Source organism: Trachypithecus francoisi, unplaced genomic scaffold (assembly GCF_009764315.1).
Source record: "Trachypithecus francoisi isolate TF-2019V2 unplaced genomic scaffold, Tfra_2.0 Lachesis_group0, whole genome shotgun sequence".
Lineage (NCBI taxonomy): Eukaryota > Metazoa > Chordata > Mammalia > Primates > Cercopithecidae > Trachypithecus > Trachypithecus francoisi.
This window is the reverse complement of record NW_022681453.1, coordinates 21,398,807-21,421,579: the sequence shown is the minus strand read 5'-3', so window position 1 is coordinate 21,421,579 and position 22,773 is coordinate 21,398,807. Positions and strand designations below refer to the sequence as shown.

Here is a 22,773-nt window from a genome sequence, read left to right as displayed (position 1 = left end):
CAAGAGAATCGCTTAAACCCGGGAGGCAGAGATTGCAGTGAGCTGAGATCGCGCCACTGCACTCCAGTCTGGGCAACAGAGCAAAACTCCATTTCAAAAAAAGAAAAAAAGAAAAGAGCACTTTGGGAGGCTGAAGTGGGCGGATCACCTGAGGTCAGGAGTTCAAGCCCTGCCTGGCCAACGTCATGAAACCCCATTTCTACTAAAAAAAAAAAAAAAAAAAAAAAAGAAAGAAAGAAAAAACTAGCCAGGTGTGGTGGCGGGCCTGTAATCCCAGCTAAATGGGAGGCTGAGGCAGGAGAATCGCCTGAAACCTGGAGGCAGAAGTTGTAGTGAGCTTGAGATTCGCCACTGCACTCCTGCCTGGGCCACAGAGCAAGACCCCGTTTCAAAAAGAAAAAAAGAAAAGGGCCGGGCGCGGTGGCTCAAGCCCGTAATCTCAGGCCGAGGCGGGTGGATCATCTGAGGTCAGGAGTTCGAGACTAGCCTGGCCAACATGGCGAAATCCCGTCTCTACTAAAAACAAAAATTATCAGGACATGGTGGTGCGCCCCTGTAATCCCAGCTACTCGGGACGCTGAGACAGAAGAATCGCTTGAATCTTGGAGGCGGAGGTTGCAGTGAGTCGAGATCGCGCCACTGCATTCCAGCCTGGGAGCTAAGAGCGAAACTCCGTCTCAAAAAAAAAAAAAAAAGAAAGAAAGAAGGAAAGAAATACAGAAAAAGAAAAAAAATCCACTTGTACCTTCTGCTAATCAGTGTATATTCAGGACAACTTGAATCTATGCTCCTGGGTTGCAATCCTCAAGCTTGGCCCAAATAAACTCTGTTTGCATTAACTTTGCCCTATCTTTCTTTTAGGTCGATATATCCATACCTAAGATCTAGGGTAATTTTCTAGGCTTCTCGCCTCTCCCCTTCTTCCATGCTTTTCTGTGCTTTCTAAACGGGCCCAGTAGAGTCCCGCATTTCCACATTCCACAGAGGTGTTTCCCTTCTGTGGCCCCGGGCCCTGCCAGACAGCGAACTGCGAGGCCGACACTTCGGCGGTCTCCTGCCTTTGCCTGGAAAGAGCTCGGCAAGCGAGCTAGAGGTTAGATCCCAGGACCCAGTCGTTTTAGCTCAGGGAAAGGAAGCGCCGGGGCGCCAGCCTGCAAGCTCCACTGCGCCGCCGTGGACACCGCCCCACGTCGTAGGGCCGTGGACTCTAACAACGCCGGAACCCGGCGCCCGGTGCGTGCGCGTGGCGGACCAGAATGGCTAACGTACCGCCCTGCTGCGAGGCCCACGTAGAGGCGGAAGTTCAGGGGACTGACGCAGATGGGGGAACCTTGCCTCGATAGCACTTTCCTGTCCGCGACTCCGCCCCCGCCAGAGGGGCTAGGCTCCGGGATTCAAGATGGAGGCGCTGAGTCGAGCTGGTCAGGAGATGAGCTTGGCGGCCCTGAAGCAACACGACCCCTACATCACCAGCATCGCAGACCTCACGGGCCAGGTTGCTCTGTACACCTTCTGCCCCAAGGCCAACCAGTGGGTGAGTGCCGCCTGGCTCTAAGGACGGCCGCCCGGCCGCTGCGGTCTCTTAAAGGGGCCGCGCGGGTTGCTGTGGGGTGGGGGGCACAGCAAGAGGCTAGGGAGGTGAAGACGGGGCCAGGGACTGGCGAGCCAGAGCCTGAGGGGTGTCGGGTCCACCTGGGATTGGGGGATAGGAGTGAGAGAAGTGGCCCGAGACGTCCCAAGGAAAAGCCAGTGGAGGGGAGGATTGGAGCAGGATCAGTCCCTTGGCGTCGGGTCTGGGGACGTGGGCGACCTACCGCCTTTGCAGATACATTGGGAGTTATGAGACCGGTGGGGTCAAAAGGGTGCCTGAAAGCTTGTGCTTGAGGCTTTGCGGATTATTAGATAAATTACATGTACATTGTCTATAAAATAAACACTCCTCCTCTCCCCCGGCAGACGTAAATGAGAGCCCGGTTCGCAGAGGTCATTTGGATATAAAGCTTAAAATCCAATTAGTTTCGATTCTTGGAAGGGGGAGTGCGGTGGGTCCGGCTTTAATCAAACTACACAGTTTCGAAAAAGATTTCAAGGCACTTAGAAAAAGGGCTTCCATGTTCACTGGATCCCCGAAGACCTTTGTACAAACAAGAGAGACCCTGTAAATGTGTTTTGTTCCGCCTATGATGCTGGTGATGTCATCTCTGAATGTTCCCCTCAGACTCAGTACTTTCTGGCTTTCGTGCACTGGAAAGGGTCCGAAAAGTTACATTCAGTCTGTTCACTGATTCTCGTTAGCCCCTGCTTGAAGCTTTGTTAGTTGTTTAAAAACAACTAGCATAATTTCCCACTTTCTTGTAATTGACCCTTCCTAATTAACTCATTCGGTTACGGGCTTTACACTTAGAAAATAATATGTAAATGTTTGTTGGATTGAATTCACTAATGACTGGAGTTCACATTTCAATAAGATATGAAATCCTTAAACTAACAACTCTGGAAGATGACTGTAGTATGTCGTTTACCCTATAATACGGATGCGTAGATTATTTTTATTAGTAGTTTATCGAAAATCATTTGGCATTTATGAACAGTTAATTCAGATGAAGAGAGTTTTTATAATCACGTTGTTTATCTTTGCCTCCTGGAAGAGAAGGAGGTATGGGAAGCCACAAGGAATAAAATTGTAGATTGTTTTTTAAATGTAGCTATTTTAGACATTGCCTTAGTTTGAAATTTTATGAATCTTTTTTCTTTTCTTGGCATATATATAAATTTGTGAAATATGGATTGCAGACAAAGGGTGAAGACGGGGCTAGGACTTTTTACTAAAGAGTTTTTCTAGTTTTTCACAAAGGCTTTCAATATTTTAAAATTTTACATTGTGGAGTTCTGTTTTAAATATGAAATACAAGCTATAATAACCTGAATTGAAAAATAAGCTGCTACCATTTATTTGGATCCTGGCATATAGAGCATAACAAAAATCTTTTCTCTCTTTGTTGTTATTTTACAGTGAGTTGTAACTTTGCATGTTGTTTTCTGGTGGGCAAGTTTTCTTTTACTGTAAGACAGTTGATTACCAATTTCTTATAGTAATAACCTAACATTTTAAAGGTAAGAAAAAGCCTCTGAATCCTTAGGAAGGAAAATAATGATATTTAAGCTAGGATGGTACTTCTGGAAGAAGTCAAGATGATCAATTTTCTAAATTTTTTAATCCCAACACATTCAATATATGACTAACATTTAAAATGTTAATAATGTGTTGATTACAGTAAAGTATTTAGGTCCATTGTAGGCTGTAAATTGCAGACTAATAAGCTTATTTATTTTTTAAAAAACATTGAACTGTATTTAAAACCTAAATACTCTTGTCACAGAAAATGACCTATGGTAAAGGCCTCTAATAATTACACTGAGGCAGGGTATACTTTCAGTATTCATGATTCTTCAAGTTCTAAAGATGACAAGCTGGTTTTGTTTGGTAGGAATTCTTAACCACAAATTTTGCTAGTTGTGAAAATATATGAAAACTCCCCAGTGATGAAACAAAGTATCCTATAAAAAAAATTTCATTCCTTTCCTTTTTTAAAATTAACTTGGATAAACTTTAAAAGAGAAGAAATTGCAGTATACAGGACTTTAGCCTTGAAGTTAATTAATCTGGCTAAAACATTTTAGCTATAAAAAGTGAAGGTTTATTCTATGATTTTCTCCTTTACTAATTAAAAAAGAAAAATGCTGCAGATACAGATATGTTGCTGGATTAAACATTGCATATGCTTATGTATGCATCAGCACTGAAAGCATACATTAGAAATGGTAACCACAATTTGTGGAATGAGAGGGAGACTTTATCTGTTCGAAAGTGGTTAATTTTATAATAAATGAAATAAAACAAGTTGATCTTAAACGTGAAGCATTACTTCTCCATTGGGACTATTTGGGGTCTGATTATGGGGGAAAAAAACTAATGGACTCATTGTCTTTCATAGGAGAAAACTGATATAGAAGGGACCTTATTTGTATATCGAAGGTAAGTTTTTAAAATATGTGTATTTGTTTTTAACAGTCTGATGGTGAACAATGTCAAACGGTTCAATTCTGTTGTACATTTGTCTTTGGAACCTTCCTGCTAGTCTCCTTCAAGTTTTCATCTTTCCCTAGCTGTGAAATCTTAACCAGGTTCTTTCTTTTCTCTGAGGCTTTCTGTGATTCAGAATAAACTGAACTAGAATTTATATTAACAGTCTAAGAAAGCAATTTCAAAATAATAATGATTGAGTCTAAAACAGATACCTGCCTCTCTCTCCCTACCCCCATATTAGAAAGAAAAAAAAAAGATATATATTTGGGGAAAAGACAATACATAGACTAGCTCTGTAAAATAATGTTATTGAGAGGTCGATCCCTCTGTTGTTTCATTACTACATGGGTGATTGTCTTTTATGACTGGTTCTGTCCTCTTTCCCAACCCCCAGAAGTTCTAGATTTTGGTTTTTTTTGTTTTTTTTTTTTTTTGAGACGGAGTCTCGCTCTGTCGCCCAGGCTGGAGTGCAGTGCCCAGATCTCAGTTCACTGCAAGCTCCGCCTCCTGGGTTTTATGCCATTCTCCTGCCTCAGCCTCCCGAGTAGCTGGGACTACAGGCGCCCACCACCTCGCCCGGCTAGTTTTTTTATTTTTTAGTAGAGACGGGGTTTCACGGTGTTAGCCAGGATGGTCTCGATCTCCTGACCTCGTGATCCGCCCGTCTCGGCCTCCCAAAGTGTTGGGATTACAGGCTTGAGCCACCGCGCCTGGCCTAGATTTTGTACAGTATCTTGTTTGAGAGTTCTTTAGAAAGCTTGGATTATTCATAATGGCATATTTTTTATTTTTAACTTATTCAAAAATTCATTATCTTTAAGATTGGTTTGCAAATTGCAACTTTTTTGTTAGGCAGCTTTTGGGGCCTAAAGACAACTGACAGTATATGATAGTCATGGGGTGCTTGTTTTCCTGGATTCCTCTAAGGTCTTACACTGACAGGGGCAGGTTCCTTCCCTTGTTTTCTAAAGCTTGAGTCAACAGGAGTTATTACTGATATCTGGTCTTTTCCCTTTTTTTTTGTATTGAGTTGCTTTTTAAGGATTGCCTTTCTCCATTGATGCCAATTTAAGATAATTTGTCAAATACTCTTTTAAATTTTGATACAAAGCCTTGAGGTCTTATCTAAATGCACTCTTTTTTTTTCTTCTTTTAAGTGTAGTTCTTTGATATTTGTACACCAAGCTCTTCTTTCTTAGACACTTTGTTTGTTCGCTGCTATTCATCTTTCTCCTTTTAAAAAGAAAGGGATCGGCCAGGCGTGGTGGCTCACGCCTGTAATCCCAGCACTTTGGGAGGCTGAGACGGGCGGATCACGAGGTCAGGAGATCGAGACCATCCTAGCTAACACGGTGAAACCCCGTCTCTACTAAAAATACAAAAAAATTAGCTGGGCGTGATGGTGGGTGCCTATAGTCCCAGCTACTTGGGAGGCTGAGGCAGGAGAATAGCGTGAACCCAGGAGGTAGAGCTTACAGTGAGCCGAGGTCAAACCACTGCACTCCAGCCTGGGCGACAGAGTGAGACTCTCATAAAATAAATAAACAGATAAATAAATAGGAGGGATCTTTACCCTCACTCCCTTCATTACTCTTCATTAGCAATATAAATCTCTAGAAACTCTGTTGTTAGAACCTTAGTTTCTATTTGGAAAAAGTACTTTACTGGCTTTATTGTTATACAGAGGCACTGATGGTAGAAAGTAGGAGATTTAGTGTGTGGTGGCTGGATTTAATACAATTCACAGAGTCTAATATGGTTTTGATTCTAATTAAATGAGACGCAAGAAACTGTGTTTGGAAAATGTGAGACTATTTTGTGTACCTTGGATAAAAGTATTCCAGGATGTCAGACTATCACTTTGCAGAGATTACTTCGTATAGTAGAAGCTTGGATTTGGAGTCAAAAAACCTGAAACTGAATCCTAATTACATTGTTTGTAACTCATTATTTGTGTGACCTCAGGCACAGGCCTTAATCATTCAAAGCTTGTCTTCTAGTCTGTAGAATAGTGTTCTGTTAACACCCCATGTATATTGTAGAGAAACAAATGAAAAACTATGAAATGTTAGGTACATGTGAAGAGTAAGGGATCATATACCAAATCCCTCTAATACAGGAACCAAGGATGTTTCCTATTGTAGGATTCAAGGCATTTTCTGTCTAACTCAGGAGCACTATGTAAAGATCTATTTGGTGCAAGAAAAAACATTATTGTAATGATGGGCAGCCATTATAGCCAATCCAATTGAATGATATTTCATTCAGCAACTGTGTGTCTATCTTGGGATGTATGTGTGAAAAAAGTAAGACAGAAGCTCCATTTGCAGGGGGCTTACATCCTAGTGGGGGGAGGACAATAAATATTAAAAATAAGTGGTATGGATAAAAGAGGAAGGTTAGAGGTATTGAGCTTGGGAACATTAAAAAGGGTAGTTCAAGTAGGCCTCATGAAAAAGGTGACATCTGAACAAAGGCTTGCAGGAGATGAGATAGCTGTGCAGCTTCTGGGGCAGTAATCCAGGAAGAAGTCTTTAGGTAGAAGCACACGTGCAGAGAGAGTGGCAAGGAGCCCAGTGCGGCTGGAGAGGAGGAGATGGGGAAGAGCCATAGGAAATGAAGTCAGGGGGAATACATCAGGTGGGGCCTTGGTGGCCTCAGTAAGGACTTTGACCTTTACTCTGAGAGACTGTCTTTGGAGACTTCTCATCAGAGGAAGAGTATGATCTGACTTAAATGTTTTGTTTACAGGTGTAAGTGCTGATAATATTGTATGTTCTAATGTACTCTTTTCTGAAATGAAAATAAAGCCCATAGTAGATAACATTTCTACAGATTAAATGGTAACTGCATATTTTTTTTCTTCTATTAAATCTAAGGTCAGCTTCCCCTTACCATGGTTTTACCATTGTGAATCGACTAAATATGCACAATCTAGTTGAACCAGTGAATAAAGATTTGGAATTTCAGCTCCATGAACCATTTCTTCTGTATAGAAATGCAAGCTGTGAGTATATCTGTTTTATTATAGTTATTACATTTAAAATTGAGTGACTTTAGTTTCTATCAATCCATTATTTAGGAAGCTTCAAATTACAAAACAAAATATGGACTATACTTTATGATTATAAATGAGTCTGTTAGAAAGATCAAACATTTTAAACTGGGCTCTGAGACCAGACTTGGTGTCTCACGCCTGTAATCCCCGCACTTTGGGAGACCGAGGAGGGCGCCCAGGCCAACGTGGTGAAACCCCATCTCTACTAAAAATACAGAAAAAAATTAGCCGGACTTGGTGGTGGGCGCCTGTAATCTCTTGAACCTGGCAGGTAGAAGTTGCAGTGAGCCGAGATCGTGCCATTGCACTCCAGCCTGGGCAACAGAGTGAGACTCTGTCTCAAAAAAAGTAAATAAATAAACTGGGCTCTGAAACTGGAAACATTCTTTTGTATATAATTTAGTTTACTATTTCATTTACTAGCACTACATTTATGTTGTTGGTTTATTAAAATAAGATTTATGCCTTTGTTTTTTTGCGGCTGTGGACTATCAGCTGCCCACATCCCTGAGCAGCAGAACTTAGTTTGGGACACACAGGATGGGAGCAGATACAGATAATTCTTTCCACAAAGAAAGTATTATTTTTGCCCAGAATAGTGGTGGTGGGGTTTTTTTTAAAGATATTTATTACTTTTTCTACTTTATTTTGTCTGAATATGTTTCTAAGTAGGGTTTTTCTATCTGTTTATTTAATTGATTGTCTACTGGTTACCAGCACTGAGCCAAGAGCTATGGTGCTTTAATGTTAACGATACAGTAACCTATGTGCTGTAGGCAGGCAGTTAAGTCAACTGAGACTCAGAGATGCAAAACTATTACTCTGTTGGAGAGTTAGGATTATAACTCTTCTGCTTTTTAGTCGAGGGTTCTTTCAGGCATTTTTACAGCCTCTAATAATAATTGGATGCAGTCAGCAAAGCTAGATTAGCCCTTCCAAGAAACTACAGTACTAAAAAGTATACTTGATTCCAGTATGTTGATATGGATATTGAAGGTATGGGTGTTTGAGGACAGTTTGTTCTACATTGACTATAGGGATATCAAAACTGGTTATGGTAACGATTGTGCTCTAATTATCATCTAAGGATATAGTTGGAGAAATGTTGCTTCTAACTTAAAAAGTAAAAGTTAATGTGTTTGAATTTCACTTGGCTGAGAAGTAATTGGTCTTGGGGGATGTCTTCGGTATAAAATAGAAAAAGGTTACTAGAAATTATATACCTCTTAATTCCCTGAATGAGAAGTAACAAGGCCTATTTTAAAGCTAGAAACCCCCAAGTTCTTTTCCGTAGCACACTTTTAAGTATAAGTGAAACAGTTTCTGTCTTTTGACTTCTCAGTAAACTGTTTGTCCAGGTAATTACCTCTCAGATTTTAAATTCTGTGGACATATTAGACATGCTTTGTAATACCTGTAAGTTCAGATGGATTTATTTAAACTAATGTTAACAGTATAATTATTTCAGATTGCTCTTTTCTTTGGACTGAATATTCCATTAAAGGGAAAATTCAGCTGGGCACAGTGGCTCACGCCTGTAATCCCAGGACTTTGGGAGACCGAGGCAAGTAGATTGCTTGAGCCCAGAAGTTCGAGACCAGCCTGGAAAACATGTCAAAACCCCATCTCCACAAAAAAATAGAAAAATTAGCCAGGTGTGGTGGCACACACTTGTAGTCCCAGCTACCCAGGAGGTCGAGGTGGGAGAGTCGCTTGAACCCAGGAGGTCATCGAGGCTGCAGTGAGCTGTGATCGCGCCACTGCACTCCAGCCTGGGCAACGGAGCAAGACCCTGTCTCAAAAAATGAAAAGAGGGTGGGAGAAATTCTCCAAAGAAATACAGATCCAATTGTTTTTTAAGTGAAATAGGCTTAATTCTTTTCTTTACTACCTGGAAACTTAATCTAGCCATCACTCCTAAGTGGTTTGATTATTAAAGTAGTCAGTAGGGAAAGTTATCTGGACCCATTTACCATTTAGCATAAACCTGAGATGAATTGTATTTTTTTCACAAGTCCTGTGAAATTGAAAGTGTGACATAACACAAATATAATTGAACCGTGAGTAACTAGAAGCTAACTAATCAGAGCTTCAGTCGTCTGGAATTATTTTTACAGTTCATGTGTGTAAGAAATGAAGGCAGATTATAAGAAAACAAGCTAATACTAGGTTTTATTTTCTAAAGGCCAAGCAGATATCCAGAGAATAACCTGGGGTCAGCCTTAAAATGTCAGTATTTTGTAACTTTAACTCCACTGTAGTATCATAGGTTGAATTGTTTTAATGAGACCTAAAATCATCAGGAGTATTTATTATGTTAGCTAGAACATTCTTAGGGAGAAAGTAAACTCATGCATTTTACTTTAGAAAATTCTCAACTGATTGAAACAAAAGTTTTCTTAGTTGAACAGAAAACTCACTTAACCAGGTCATTTCATTAGGGAAATTATTTAAAGGAATAGCTTTATTGGAGAGAAGTGATAAGACAACAGAAAATGATTTTGTGCATGTTAAGGCCTCTCTTGAGTGTGTGTTTTACCTACCTAGTCTTAAAAGTGGAAAATAGTCTTGTCAGGTCAGCAAGCTTTAATTAAGTTGTTTAGGGATTTGTTCTTTAAATAAAAAGTTAGTATCTGATTATGCATACAGGTAATTATACCTGATTCTGTAACTGCTCTTCTGCCATTCTCTTGGGAAATACCACCAAGACACCTGACCCATTTAACTCAAGTTACACCTTCATGTCCAACTTCCTTCATTCAAATTAATTTTTGGAGTTAATGTACTAGAACAGTGAACCATAACTTTTTTTTCGGTTCTAAGTTGTTTTTTTATTTTTATGAGTTTTTCTTTATAAAACATGCCAGCCTACACCCACCCTACCCCTCAAGAAAAAGATGAAATCTTACAGAGAAAGTTCTTACATTCACTAAGGGCTTAGGCTTGGTGATTCTCTTAAATCTTTGTGGGGAAGTGGTGGTGGTGGTGCTGGTGGTGGTGGTGCTGGTGGTGGTGGTGGTGGTTTTCAAAAGACAAGGTCTCACTGTGTTGCCCAGGCTGGTCTTGAATTCCTGGGTTCAAGCAGTCCTCCCACCTCGGTCTCCCAAAGTGCTGGCATGAGCCACCGTGTCCAACCTCTTGAATCTTTTGGGAACAGTGTATTTTTATTCTGTGCAAGGGCCTTTGGCAGCCACAAGACTGCAGTGGGACTACAATGAAGAATGGGGAGGTTATAAGTTCTGGAGTTATTGAGTAACAATGATATTTCTAGCACCTTATTTCTGATCCTCAGCTTACAGGTTGAGAAAACAAGAGGCTCAGAGTTGTTTAGGAACCTGCTCAAGATTCGCAAAGGTAATAAGTGACAGATGCAGAATTCAAGAGTAGGTCTTTCGGGCTTCAAGGCCAATGTTCTTTCCAGTCTACTGTAACAATAAAATTACTTCATCAGTCCATATTCTAGAGCAGTGCTATCCACTAAAACTTTGCAATCAGGGAATTTGACAGTTCTCTGTCAGCACTGTCTAATAGTAGCCTGAAATGTGGCTAGTGCAAATGAAGAACACTTCTTTTTAGTTTATTTAATTTAATTTATTTGAATTTACATGGCTGTATGTGCTGGCACCTGCTGTACTGGACAGTGGGAGTCTAAAGCATGAGTTAATGTGCCGACATACTCTTTGTTGTGCCATACCTGAATCAAACAACTACTTGGGAAGCTTTGGATTAGATTTTTATGCCTCCTATTTAGTCATTCCTTTTCGAAACTTACAAATGATTTCTAGATACAAAAGCTGCAGAATATTTCCCTGAGGGTGGCTTTGCCATGGCAACACTCTTTTGGCATGGAATTTAGTTTGCAGATAAGAATTCTATTCCGGGCTTTGCCGTTTTACTGACTACAACCTTGGCTAAATCATTTAAACCACTGATTTGACCTATTTATCTTAAAAGGCCATCATGAAAGTAAGGTATTTTGTTAGGTATTTACAAATACCAAATATCATAGACTGTGTCTCCATCCTAGACTCAACAAATGATCTTATTAATGAAAGAATCCTAGGGACATCAGTGTCATCCAGGTTCTCTTTTCTTTTGTTTGTTTTTTTTTGAGATGGAGTCTCGCTCTGTCGCCCAGACTGGAGTGCAGTGGCGTGATCTCAGCTCACTGCAACCTCTGCCTCCTGAGTTCAAGCAATTTTTCTGCCTCAGCCTCCCGAGTAGCTGGGACTACAGGCATGCACCACCACACCCAGCTAATTTTTGTATTTTTAGTGGAGATAGGGTTTCACCATATTGGCCAGGCTGGTCTCAAACACCTGACCTCATGATCCACCTGCCTCGGCCTCCCAAAGTGCTGGGATTACAGGCGTGAGCCACCATGCCCAGCCTATCTCTTTTTTTTCTTTTTTTTTTTTTGAGACAGAGTCTTGCTCTGTCGCCCAGGCTGGAGTGCTTATGATGCAGGCCTGTGATATGCTTCTTCCTATCCCTTCCGATAGTACCGTGCACGAGCTGCAGGCTCTTTGTGTCTCTTTACAAGTATTGTTTTCAAATGTTACAGGGGTCATTACTAGAAAGCCTGAGGTACACATTGGAAAAATATATATATTAAAAATGAGAAGTCTTGGCCAGGTGTGGTGGCTCACGCCTGTAATCCCAGCACTTTGGGAGGCTGAGGCGGGTGGATAACCTGAAGTCAGGAGTTCAAGACCAGCCTGGCCAAGATGGCAAAACCCCCATCTCTACTAAAAATACAAAAAAATTAGCCGGATGTGGTGGTGTGCACCTGTAGTCCCAGCTACTCAGGAGGCTAGGCAGGAGAATCGCTTGAACCCAGGCAGTGAAGGTTGCAGTGAGCCTAGATGGCCCCACTGCACTCCAGCCTAGGAGACAGAGCAAGACTCCGTCTCAATTAAAAAAATAAAAAACAAATAAATCTGGGCTTTGGGTTAGAAGGAAGATGTCTACCTGAAAAATAACCATGGGTCTTCCTTCATTTAAGGTTCAAGTTGTACCATTCATTTGGTGTCATTTCTTACCCAGGTCAAGAAATTAACATAAAATTAATCATCAGCTGGTGATTACTCTAGGGCATCTGGCAGAAGCAAATGTAGATCCCTTCTGGCAAGATACATTCTTAGCCCAGGTTGCCCAGGAATATCAGACATGTCTCATGGTCTAGAATTACTAAATATACAAGGAAATACTTTGCAGTGAATGAAAGGTGGCATACAACAAACAGCAGGATTATACAACCCTTCCCAAAGGCTTTAGTTCATGGAAGCTAGAGACTCTAATAGATGTAAATACCAAATACAGATTATAAAATAGAGTAAAAGAAAGAACAGCAAATGTGAAAAAAGAATAAAGGCCCTGCGCGGTGGCTCACGCCTGAAATCCCAGCATTTTGGGAGGCCGAGGTGGGTGGATCACCTGAGGTGAAGAGTTCGAGACCAGCCTGCCCAACATGGTGAAACCCCGTCTCTACTAAAAATACAAAAAATTATCCTGGCGTAGTGGCAGATGCCTGTAATCCCAGCTACTCGGGAGAAACTGAGTCAGGAGAATCGTTTGAACCCAGGAGGTGGAGGTTTCAGTGAGCCAAGATCACGCCACTGCACTCTAGCCTGGGCAACAAGAGTGAAACTCTGTCTCAAAAAGAGAAGAATAAAATGCTGCCAGGCACAGTGGCTCACACTTCTAATTCCACTACTTTGGGAGGCCAAGGCAGGCAGATTACTTGAGCCCAGGAGTTCCAGACCAGCATGAGCAACATGGCGAAACCCCGTCTCTATAAAAAATACAAAAAATTAGCCAGGCGGACCTGGGAGGCTGAGGTGGGAGAATCACCTGAGCCCAGGAGGTTGAGGCTGCAGTGAGCCATGATCATGCCACTGCACTCCAGCCTGGTTGATAGAGTGAGACCCTGTCTCAAACAGTAAAAGAGTAAAAAAGAATAAATGCTGTAAAAAAAAAAAAAAGGAAGATTTGAAAAATAGCTGAGTAGAACTAATAGAAATTAAAATTTTAATTAAAAGACACTCTCTACTTGGATTCGACAGTTAATTGGTAATAGCTGAAAAGAAAATTGGTGAGCTAGAAGAGATATCTGAGGAAATCCAGAATGTATCCAAAACAAAGGACGAAATGGAAATGGACAGAGTGATTAGCATTATAAATCTAACATTTGATGGATAAGAATTTCAGAATGATAAAGCAGATTTGTAGAGAGGCAATATTTGAAGAGTTAGGCCGGGCGCGGTGGCTCAAGCCTGTAATCCTAGCACTTTGGGAGGCCGAGACGGGCGGATCGCGAGGTCAGGAGATCGAGACCATCCTGGCTAACACGGTGAAACCCCGTCTCTACTAAAAACTACAAAAAAACTAGCCGGGCGAGGTGGCGGCGCCTGTAGTCCCAGCTACCTGGGAGGCTGAGGCAGGAGAATGGCGTGAACCCGGGAGGCGGAGCTTGCAGTGAGCTGAGATCCGGCCACAGCACTCCAGCCTGGGTGACAGAGCGAGACTCCGTCTCAAAAAAAAAAAAAAAAAAAAAAAAAAATTTGAAGAGTTGATATCAGACTGGGAATTTTCCAGAATCCATAAAAGACATAAATCTCAGATTTAAACAATAGAATGGGCTCCAAGCATAAAACATAGAAATATAGCCGGACGCTGTGGCTCACACCTGTAATCCCAGCACTTTGGGAGGCTTAGGCAGGCAGATCACTTGAGGTCACGAGTTCGAGACCAGTCTGGCCAACATGGTGAAACCCCATCTCTACTAAAAATACAAAAATTAGCTGAGCCTGGTGGCGGGCACCTGTAATTCCTGCTACTCGGGAGCCTGAGGCAGGAGAATCGCTTGAACCCAGGAGGTGGAGGTTGCAGTGAGCCAAGATCATGCCACTGCACTGCAGCCTAGGTAACAGAGTGAGACTCTGTCTCAAAAAACTATATATGTATGTATATATATGTATACACACACACACACACACCCAGACACATTCTGATATCAAAGACAGAGAAGCAACCAAAGGTTGCTCAAGATTAAGTGTTTACAAAGGAACACCAGTTAGACTGACAGCATATTCCCTAGTTGCAGCTACTGGTTTAGCAGACAGAAGAACAATATATTCAGAGGACTGAAGAAAAAAACAACCAATAATTCAGTAATCCAAGAGAACAAAATATACTTTTCAGCAAAAACAACAGCAGTTGTCTCCCCAGATTCTTGCCGGCTCCCCAGATTCTTGCCGTAGCCACATGTGTCTATTGAGCATTTGCAGCGTGTAACTGGTAAAAACAGACAGAACTGGTTTTTCTTTTTCTTACAGCTAGATGCTCTACAGTATAACCTGATTAACTGAGAATATTAAGGTACGGGTTTGTGGTACCATCAAGCTCTATGAAATAGGTTCTGGCTTTTAATGATTTTATTTTGCAAAAAGCAGTAACAAACTAAAAGCTGTTCAAACCTAAGCATTCCAAGATTGTGATTATGGCAGATAAATTGATTAATAAGGTTTTGTATATTCAAAAGATTCCACTGCAGAACATAAATAGGATATCTTAACTTTCAAACCAATAAAAACCAGGAAGTGGGAAAAAAGTAAATAGAAACCATGGGAAAATGAAAGCCCAGAATAAAATGGCAGAAATCAATCAATTTAGAACAAATGTTAAGTGAACTAAACTTGCCAGTTAAAAGACTCAGATTGGATAAACATGTAGAATTTGCCTACATACTGTTTTAATATTTTTAATTATTTTTCTTTCTTTCTTTCTTTATTTTTTTTTTTTTTGAGACGGAGTCTTGCTCTGTCGCCCGGTCTGGAGTGCAGTGGCCGGATCTCAGCTCACTGCAAGCTCCGCCTCCCGGGTTTACGCCATTCTCCTGCCTCAGCCTCCCGAGTAGCTGGGACCACAGGCGCCCGCCACCTCGCCCGGCTAGTTTTTCGTATTTTTAGTAGAGACGGGGTTTCACCGTGTTAGCCAGGATGGTCTCAATCTCCTGACCTCGTGATCCGCCCGTCTCGGCCTCCCAAAGTGCTGGGATTACAGGCTTGAGCCACCGCGCCCGGCCTCTTTATTTATTTTTTAGAGACAGGTCTCGCTGTGACACCCAACCTGCAGTGCAGTAACACACCATTATGGCTCTGCAGCCTCAGCCTCTGAGGCTTGAGTGATCCTTACATTTCAGCCTCCCAAGTGGCTGGGACCACAGGTGCATGCCACCACTCACAGCTAATACGTTTTTATTTTTTGTAGAGACAAGGTCTCTATATTGTCCAGGCTGGTCTCAAACTCCTGGGCTCAAGTAGTCCTCCTGTCTTGGCCTCCCAAAGTGCTGGATTACAGATGTGAGCCACCACACTTGGCCCTGTATGCTGTTTTCAGGAAACTTTAAAAACCCTTAAGATCCTGGAAAGGTTGAAAGTAAGCAATAGAATGAGATTTATCAGGCAGCTATCAAGCAAAAAAGGCTGGTGTCTGTGTGAGTCATACATGGTAAACTGTAAAGCAAAAAGCATCATTAGGGGTAAAAGTTACCACATAATGATGAAAGGAATAAGTGACCTAGAAGATAAAATAATTTTGAATGATACATACTTAGTGTATGTCAGAATTGCAAATTGAATGTTAAAAATCCATAATTATAGTGACAGATTTTAATAAGCCACTTTAGTAATTGACAGATAAAGCAGATGATTTTTTTTTTAGAGATGAGGTCTTGCTTTATTGCCCAGGCTGGTCTCAACCTCCTGGCCACAAATGATCCTCCCACCCTGGCCTCCCAAAGTGCTAGGATTACAGGTGTGAGCCACCACATCTGGCCACAGACAATAAAGTTACTGGATAGTTGAACAATACAGTTAACAAACCTGATACGATGGACATATAAAAAACCCTGCTGGCCAGATACAGTGGCTCACGCCTATAATCCCAGTACTTTGGGAGCCCGAGGAAGGTGGATCACGAGGTCAGGAGTTCAAGACCAGCCTGGCCAAGATGGTGAAAACCTGTCTCTACTAAAACTACAAAAAAAAAAAAAAAAATAGCCAGACGTGTTGCAGGCGCCTGTAATCCCAGCTACTCAGGAGGCTGAGGCAGAGAATTGCTTAAACCCGGGAGGCAGAGGTTGCAGTGAGCCAAGATCACACTACTGCACTCCAGCCTGGGCAACAGAGTGAGACTCTGTCTCAAAAAAAAAAAAAAAAAAAAAAAAAACCCTGCTACTCTCAGTGATGAAAATTTTGTCCAGTTCTGCTACTGACATTAACTGATGATAAAGTGTGTCTGAGAAGAAAAAAGAAAAAAAAAACCTACTTCTAGCAATTAGAGATTGAGTTTTTTTCGAGTATATATTAGAGGTTTATAAAAATTGCCAAATATAGGCCATTCATCCAAAGAATTTAGGGAGGAAAACAGGGAAATCTGAGTAAAGTTGAAGGAAAATAAGGAGTAGAAATTAATTGCAAAAAGTAGAAATTTCAATAGAATAGAGCAGATCAACAAAACAAAAAATTCCACTATAACATGATTGAGCAACAATCATTAAAAAAACAAGGGGAGGTACAATATGCAGTATTAGAAATAAAAATATAAATATGGTCCAACTAACGGCAGAGAACACGCATTTTTAAAAACAAGCCACTGTGAAGAGCTTTTGCCTATAGATTTAAAACTTGGATGAAAGACAGTTTCCTAGGAAAACATAGTTTAACAAAGATTACTTAGGAATAAATAGATTTGAAAGGGCTCATAAATAAAATAATTGGGCCAATAGACTAAAAATCTCTCTCATCACTTCTAAAGAAAATGCTGAGAGGAATGTTCTATTCAGTAAATGGTACTAGGACTGTTAGTTCTCCATGTGGAAACCAGCCTCTGAAAAGGCAGCTACAGAGTTCGTACACTTCTGGTCTAATCTTCAAGGGAAACTTGTCTCCAAAGTCCGCTCTTCTGTGGTGAGGAAATCACGCTTCTGTGATTCACTATTCCCTCAGCAAGGTGGTGAGCCTATTATACATACCTGCTATAAGCAACATACCTCACTATTAGATTGGTCCAAAAGTAATTGTGGTTTTTGCAATTAAAGTAATATCAAGGACCACAAATATTTTACACCAACCCAATACATACCTGCTACAAGCAGCACACCTCACTGAGTAATACTTCTCTTAGAAGATGTTTTTCCTCAAGACCAGTATCAGAGGTGTTTTGATTTTCACTGTGGACACCTCTTAGGAATAAAGTAGTAATGGGGAATCTTTTTTAAATATCTATATGCTTACCTATCACTTAATTACAAAATGCCCCAAGAATATTCTGTAAAGTGTGTTCTAAGGAATTTTTTTTTTTTTTTTTTTTTTTTTGAGACAGAGTCTCGCTCTGTTGCCCAGGCTGGAGTGCTGTGGCCGGATCTCAGCTCACTGCAAGCTCCGCCTCCCGAGTTCAAGCCATTCTCCTGCCTCAGCCTCCTGAGTAGCTGGGACTACAGGCGCCGCCACCTCGCCCGGCTAGTTTTTTGTGTATGTTAGTAGAGACGGGGTTTCACCATGTTAGCCAGGATGGTCTCGATCTCCTGACCTCGTGATCCGCCCGTCTCAGCCTCCCAAAGTGCTGGGATTACAGGCTTGAGCCACCGCGCCCGGCCAGGAATTTTTTAAGAATCTAAACCTGGCATGTGAATCAATAACAAAGTACAGTCATGAGTCACTAAACAACGGGAATATGTCCTAAGAGATGTCATTAGGCAGTTTTGTTGTATGAACATCATAGACCGTACTTACACAAACATAAATGACGTAGCCTACACACCTAGAATATATGGTATTGCTTTGAGGCTACAAACCTGTATAGCATGTTATTGTACTGAATGTGAGAGGCAGTTGTAGCACATTGGTAAGAATTCGTACATCTAAAAACATCTTAAGAGAAAACGTACAGTGAAAATGTGGTATTATAATCTTAAGAAACCACTGTTATGTATGTGGTCTGTCACTGACCAAAGCAGCATTTGTGGCGCATGACTTGTAAAAGCAAACAGAACTGATTTTTCTCTTTCTTACAGCTAGAGTCTACAGTATAACCTGGCTAATTGAAAGTATTAATAATATAGGTTTGCAGTACCATCAAGCTCTATAAAATTGGTTCTGGCATTTAATGATTTTCTTTGGCAAAAACTATTTCAATATTGCATTTTAGGCCAGGCACAGTGGCTCATACCTATAATCCTAGCACTTTGGGAGGCTGAGCCAGGCAGATCACAAGGTCAGGAGTTTGAGACCAGCCTAACCAACAAGGTAAAACCCCATTGCTACTAAAAACACAAAAATTAGCCAGGCATGGTGGCACACGCCTGCGATTCCAGCTACTCAGGAGGCTGAGGCAGGAGAATCACTTGAACCTGGGAGGCGGAGGTTGCAGTTAGCCAAGATCACACCATTGTACTCCAGCCTGGGCAACAGAGCGAGACTCCATCTCAAAAAAAAAAAAATTGCATATATATATACTCCATCTCAAAAAAAAATGTATATATATATATATAATATATATATATATATAGCGTTTTACCTGGTTTTTAACCAAGGTAATTATTTAACTTAGATACATACCTTAATTCAGTGACATTTATTGAATATGTCATTTGCCAAGCACTTTACCAGCTGCTATATCATATAGATTAAAACTACTGTGCACTTTTAAAGAGTTTTATTATTTTTTTTAGTTCTTAGGCTCTATTGTATTTTCTTAGAAAATATAAGCTGAAGTTACTAAGGACGTTAGAACTTTCTGTGTCAAAACTCTACCTTCTTGGTAAGGGTCAAGATTCTTTTTTTTTTTTTTTTTTTTTCTGAGACAGGGTCTCACTCTGTTGCCCAGGCTGTAGTGTTCAAACGATCCTCCTTCCTCAGCCCCTGCCCTGAGTAGCTAGGACTATAGGTGTGAGCTACCACACCAGCTAAATATTTTTCTTTTAAATAGAGATAGGGTCTCTACAAATTTTTTGTGGTGATAGGGTCTTGCTGTGTTGACCAACCTGGTCTCCAACTCCTGGCCTCAAGCGATCATCCCACCTCAGCCTCCCAAAGTGCTCGGATTACACTAGCCACTGCACCCAGCTGGGTCAGGATTCTTAATGAAATGTGCTACTACATTAAGCCCAAAGCTATGCACGTTTATTCTTAAAACAACCCCCTGTAGATTAATGATAAAAATTAAGGATTTAAGGTCTGTGATTTGAGAGTTATTGGTTGTAAATTTGAATGACTGGGCTAGTAATAGTGACAATCTCATCTACCAGAGAGACAGTAAGGGTATGTACATATTTTTTCTTGGTCATTTTCAGCGGCAGTACTCATCCATTGTTTGGAAAGAGTATATAGTCTTGATGTTCTCTTCTCAGACCTTATTCTCGCCATAGACCAGTGTGTAATGGTAGTTTTAACCAAAAACAATGATAATTTTACTTTATGTGCATGTTAGATATGGCATCTCTTTACTGGAAGCTAATCATTTATAAGGACAACTTTTTCATGTTTCCTCCACCCTAAGGCGTGTATCTCCCACTTAATGCCACTTTTTGTATTTTTTAATGTTTTCTGTAAAACCAAAAGCAGTTTTGGGAAAATGGACAAAGCCCTTTTCAGTTTTTCAAAAGAACACAAATATTTCCCGAATTTTATTTTACCTTGACAGGTTTAAACAATTACAAGTTTGTGGTTTGTATGAAACACTTTCAAAGTGATCCTGTGTGAGTAATATCTAATCTGAAATTTTCTTAAAAAGGTGTTAATGTCATATAGCTACTAGTCTAGTATGTTGCTCTTTAGCCTGCTTAACCAAAAAAGACAATTATCTCGTAAGTATAATTTAAAATGTCAACAATTATTGCTATTTAATATTTTTAAGAACTTACCTCCAAAAGCCAGAGAGAAGTACCCCTTCGTTTCTGCTTCACTTATCACTTTTCCTTTATATCGGGCATCAATCTCTTGATATATAGTGTTTTTAAGTAAAATTAAATCACTAGAAAAAGTAGGAAGGTTCGTTTCCATAGTGTTGAAAATGCCGCTGCCAAATGGAAAGTTTTAGTAAAAGAAATGCTGTAGTGTGTGCTTTTTTTGTCTCTCTGCTTGTCCTTTCTCAGTTCAAGGGTAAGACTCAAAACAGTAGAGATGGTAGGTGGCTGTTGGCATTTAGAGCAAATCTTCAGACTTTTAAAGCACAGTGCAAGAAATTTCCTTACAAGATAAGTTTATAGTTTGTCCAGTCCAAAAATGTGAGTTCTCCCTCCAGACTGAAAGAGGAATTCGTAAACAACAAGAAAATTTCCGTGCTTCATTCTTTGATATCTTTGAATTCAGTGCAGTTCTTCTTTCTTAGCTTGAAGAAAGGCAGTCTTCCACCATCAGCTGCGGCAGTGCTGTGGTTGGTATGATTCTGTAATCAGTGAAGGAGAAAGGGTCTGTGGCAACTGCATTAGTCTGGCCTTCTGGACCAAGATAAGGAAAGAGCCTTGCTGTTGCCACATTTGTAGACTGAAGCGGTAAAAACACCACAAAAACACAGAGGGACTTAAGACTCGGTGGCTGAGTCTGACTCAGTGACACTGTTAGTTCACATGTTTTAAAAATACATATATTACTTTCTGGCTCATTGTAGGCGCTGCTTAGTATTCTGCTAGAGCATTTACCAGGTGCCTTCTTGGTATCTTCGTAAATCCATTGAACATTTCAGAATTTCCAAAGAAGATGCTTTTCATTATGATTCATTAATTACTGACTTTTTCCCCCTCAGGTAGTGTTGTTAGATAAAAGCACTTTTCATCTTTTTTTTAATTGTGGTGTTATCTTAATTGTAAAGATTGGTAAAGTTAACCATGCCTGTATCATTTATCTCTTTTAGATAATTATATTAAGTATTCAATACTTTGAATGTTATTTATTTTGAGAACTCACAAAGGGAATCATTTTTTGTACCTAAGTGACAGAAATATGTTAACTGTAATATGTAGGTTTTCACCTTCTGTTTACACACTGAAGTTATCTGTGTATGTAAAAATTGAAACAGAGTAACCACTAGTCTTAAGAAGAGAGAAGCTCCTCTGGAGTGTGCAGAATAAACCTTGAGACTGGGCCCTTCGGGTTCAGTGCCCTGGAGGATCCAGGCAGGTCTGAGTCACTTACAAAGTCACTGCTTCCAGGCATGCTCAGCTTTTGCTTTTCTTTCCTTTTCTTTCTTTTTTTTTTTTTCTGAGACAGAGTTTTGCTCTTGTCGCCCAGGCTGGAGTACAGTGGTGCAATCTCAGCTCACTGCAACCTCTGCCACCCAGGTTCAAGTGATTCTCCTTCCTCAGCCTCCTGAGCTGGGATTACAGGCACACGCCACCATGCCCGGCTAATTTTTGTATTTTTAGTAGAAACAGAGTTTCACTGTGTTGGCCAGACTCGTCTTGAACTCCTGACCTCAGGTGATCCACCTGCCTCAGCTTCTCAAAGTGCTGGGATTACAGGCATGAGCCACCACGCCCGGCCTTTGTTTTTTTTTTGTTTGTTTGTTTGGTTTTTTTTTTTTTTTTTTTTTGAGGTGGAATTTTGCTCTGTTGCCCAGGCTGGAGTGTGCTCGTGCAGTCTCAGCTCACTGCGACGTCTGCCTCCCAGGCTCAAGTGATTCTTCTGCCTCAGCCTCCACAGTAGCTGGGATTACAGGCACATGCCACCATGCCTAACTACTTTTTTTGTATTTTTAGTAGAGATGGGGTTTTACTATGTTGGCCAGGCTGGTCTTAAACTCCTGACCTCAAGTGCTCCACCCGCCTCGGCCTCCCAAAGTGCTGGGATTACAAGCGTGAGCCACCACACCTACCAGCTTTTTCTTTTTAATAAAAGGAAAGCACAGACTAAGCATTTGCTACCAACGTTTTAAAATTACCATATTTTATACATCCATACCTAGATTGCTGATTTTTCTTGTGACAAAATGACATGTGTGGCCACACAGCACTTGGATTCCTGCAAGTACTACAGTCAGCCAGAGTTGTAGGTAAGGCAGGTTCATCACTGATCCCACCACACTCTGAGGTCTCTTATAGTCCGTATTTGTGCTTACAACCCTGCTGTGGATATCAATTAGTAAATTGGTAGAAAAATGTGTAGGAGCGTAAAAGTGAGGGAAAGGAGAGAAAAGAAGTTTCCCCCCTATTTTACACCCCGTCTGACCCATTTCCCAGATCCCTAACTGTAGATTTTTGGAAGCCTAGGAAATGGGAATTCAACTCCATGGAGGTCAAGGGTCATGCTTCTCCCTGCCTTTGTCTTTCCCTTATCATACATAAAAATGATATTTGTGTGGGATACTAGAACGACTAGACTGCCAGTGCAGGGGTTGGACATGTCCAACATTTGGCAGAACCATAATCATTTACACCAACATTCCCCCACCTTTTTGGCACCAGGGACCAGTTTTATGGAAGACTGTTTTTCAATGGATGGGGATTGGGGAATTGTTTCAGGATGATTCAGACACATTAGATTTATTTTGCACTTTATTTCTGTTAGTATTGTAATATATAATGAAATAATTATGCAACTCAACATCATGTAGAATCAGTGGGAGCCCC

At 40.9% G+C, this 22,773-nt stretch overlaps 1 protein-coding gene and 1 non-coding gene across 2 annotated transcripts in view; both read left to right on the top strand.

The window, feature by feature from the left end:
* Positions 1 to 1,289: 1,289 nt before the first annotated feature.
* The window catches only part of DCP1A (decapping mRNA 1A), a 56,070-nt gene continuing 34,586 nt past the window's right edge, over positions 1,290 to 22,773 (top strand). The window contains exons 1-3 of the mRNA XM_033210132.1: positions 1,290 to 1,534; positions 3,996 to 4,036; positions 6,967 to 7,094. Of these exons, the coding sequence (XP_033066023.1) occupies positions 1,400 to 1,534; positions 3,996 to 4,036; positions 6,967 to 7,094 (304 nt within the window). The 5' untranslated portion in view covers positions 1,290 to 1,399. The remainder of the gene's footprint in view (positions 1,535 to 3,995; positions 4,037 to 6,966; positions 7,095 to 22,773) is intronic.
* Positions 16,386 to 16,454, top strand: LOC117084685. The gene has a single exon (XR_004437591.1). It is a non-coding gene; the product is annotated as a small nucleolar RNA SNORD38 (small nucleolar RNA).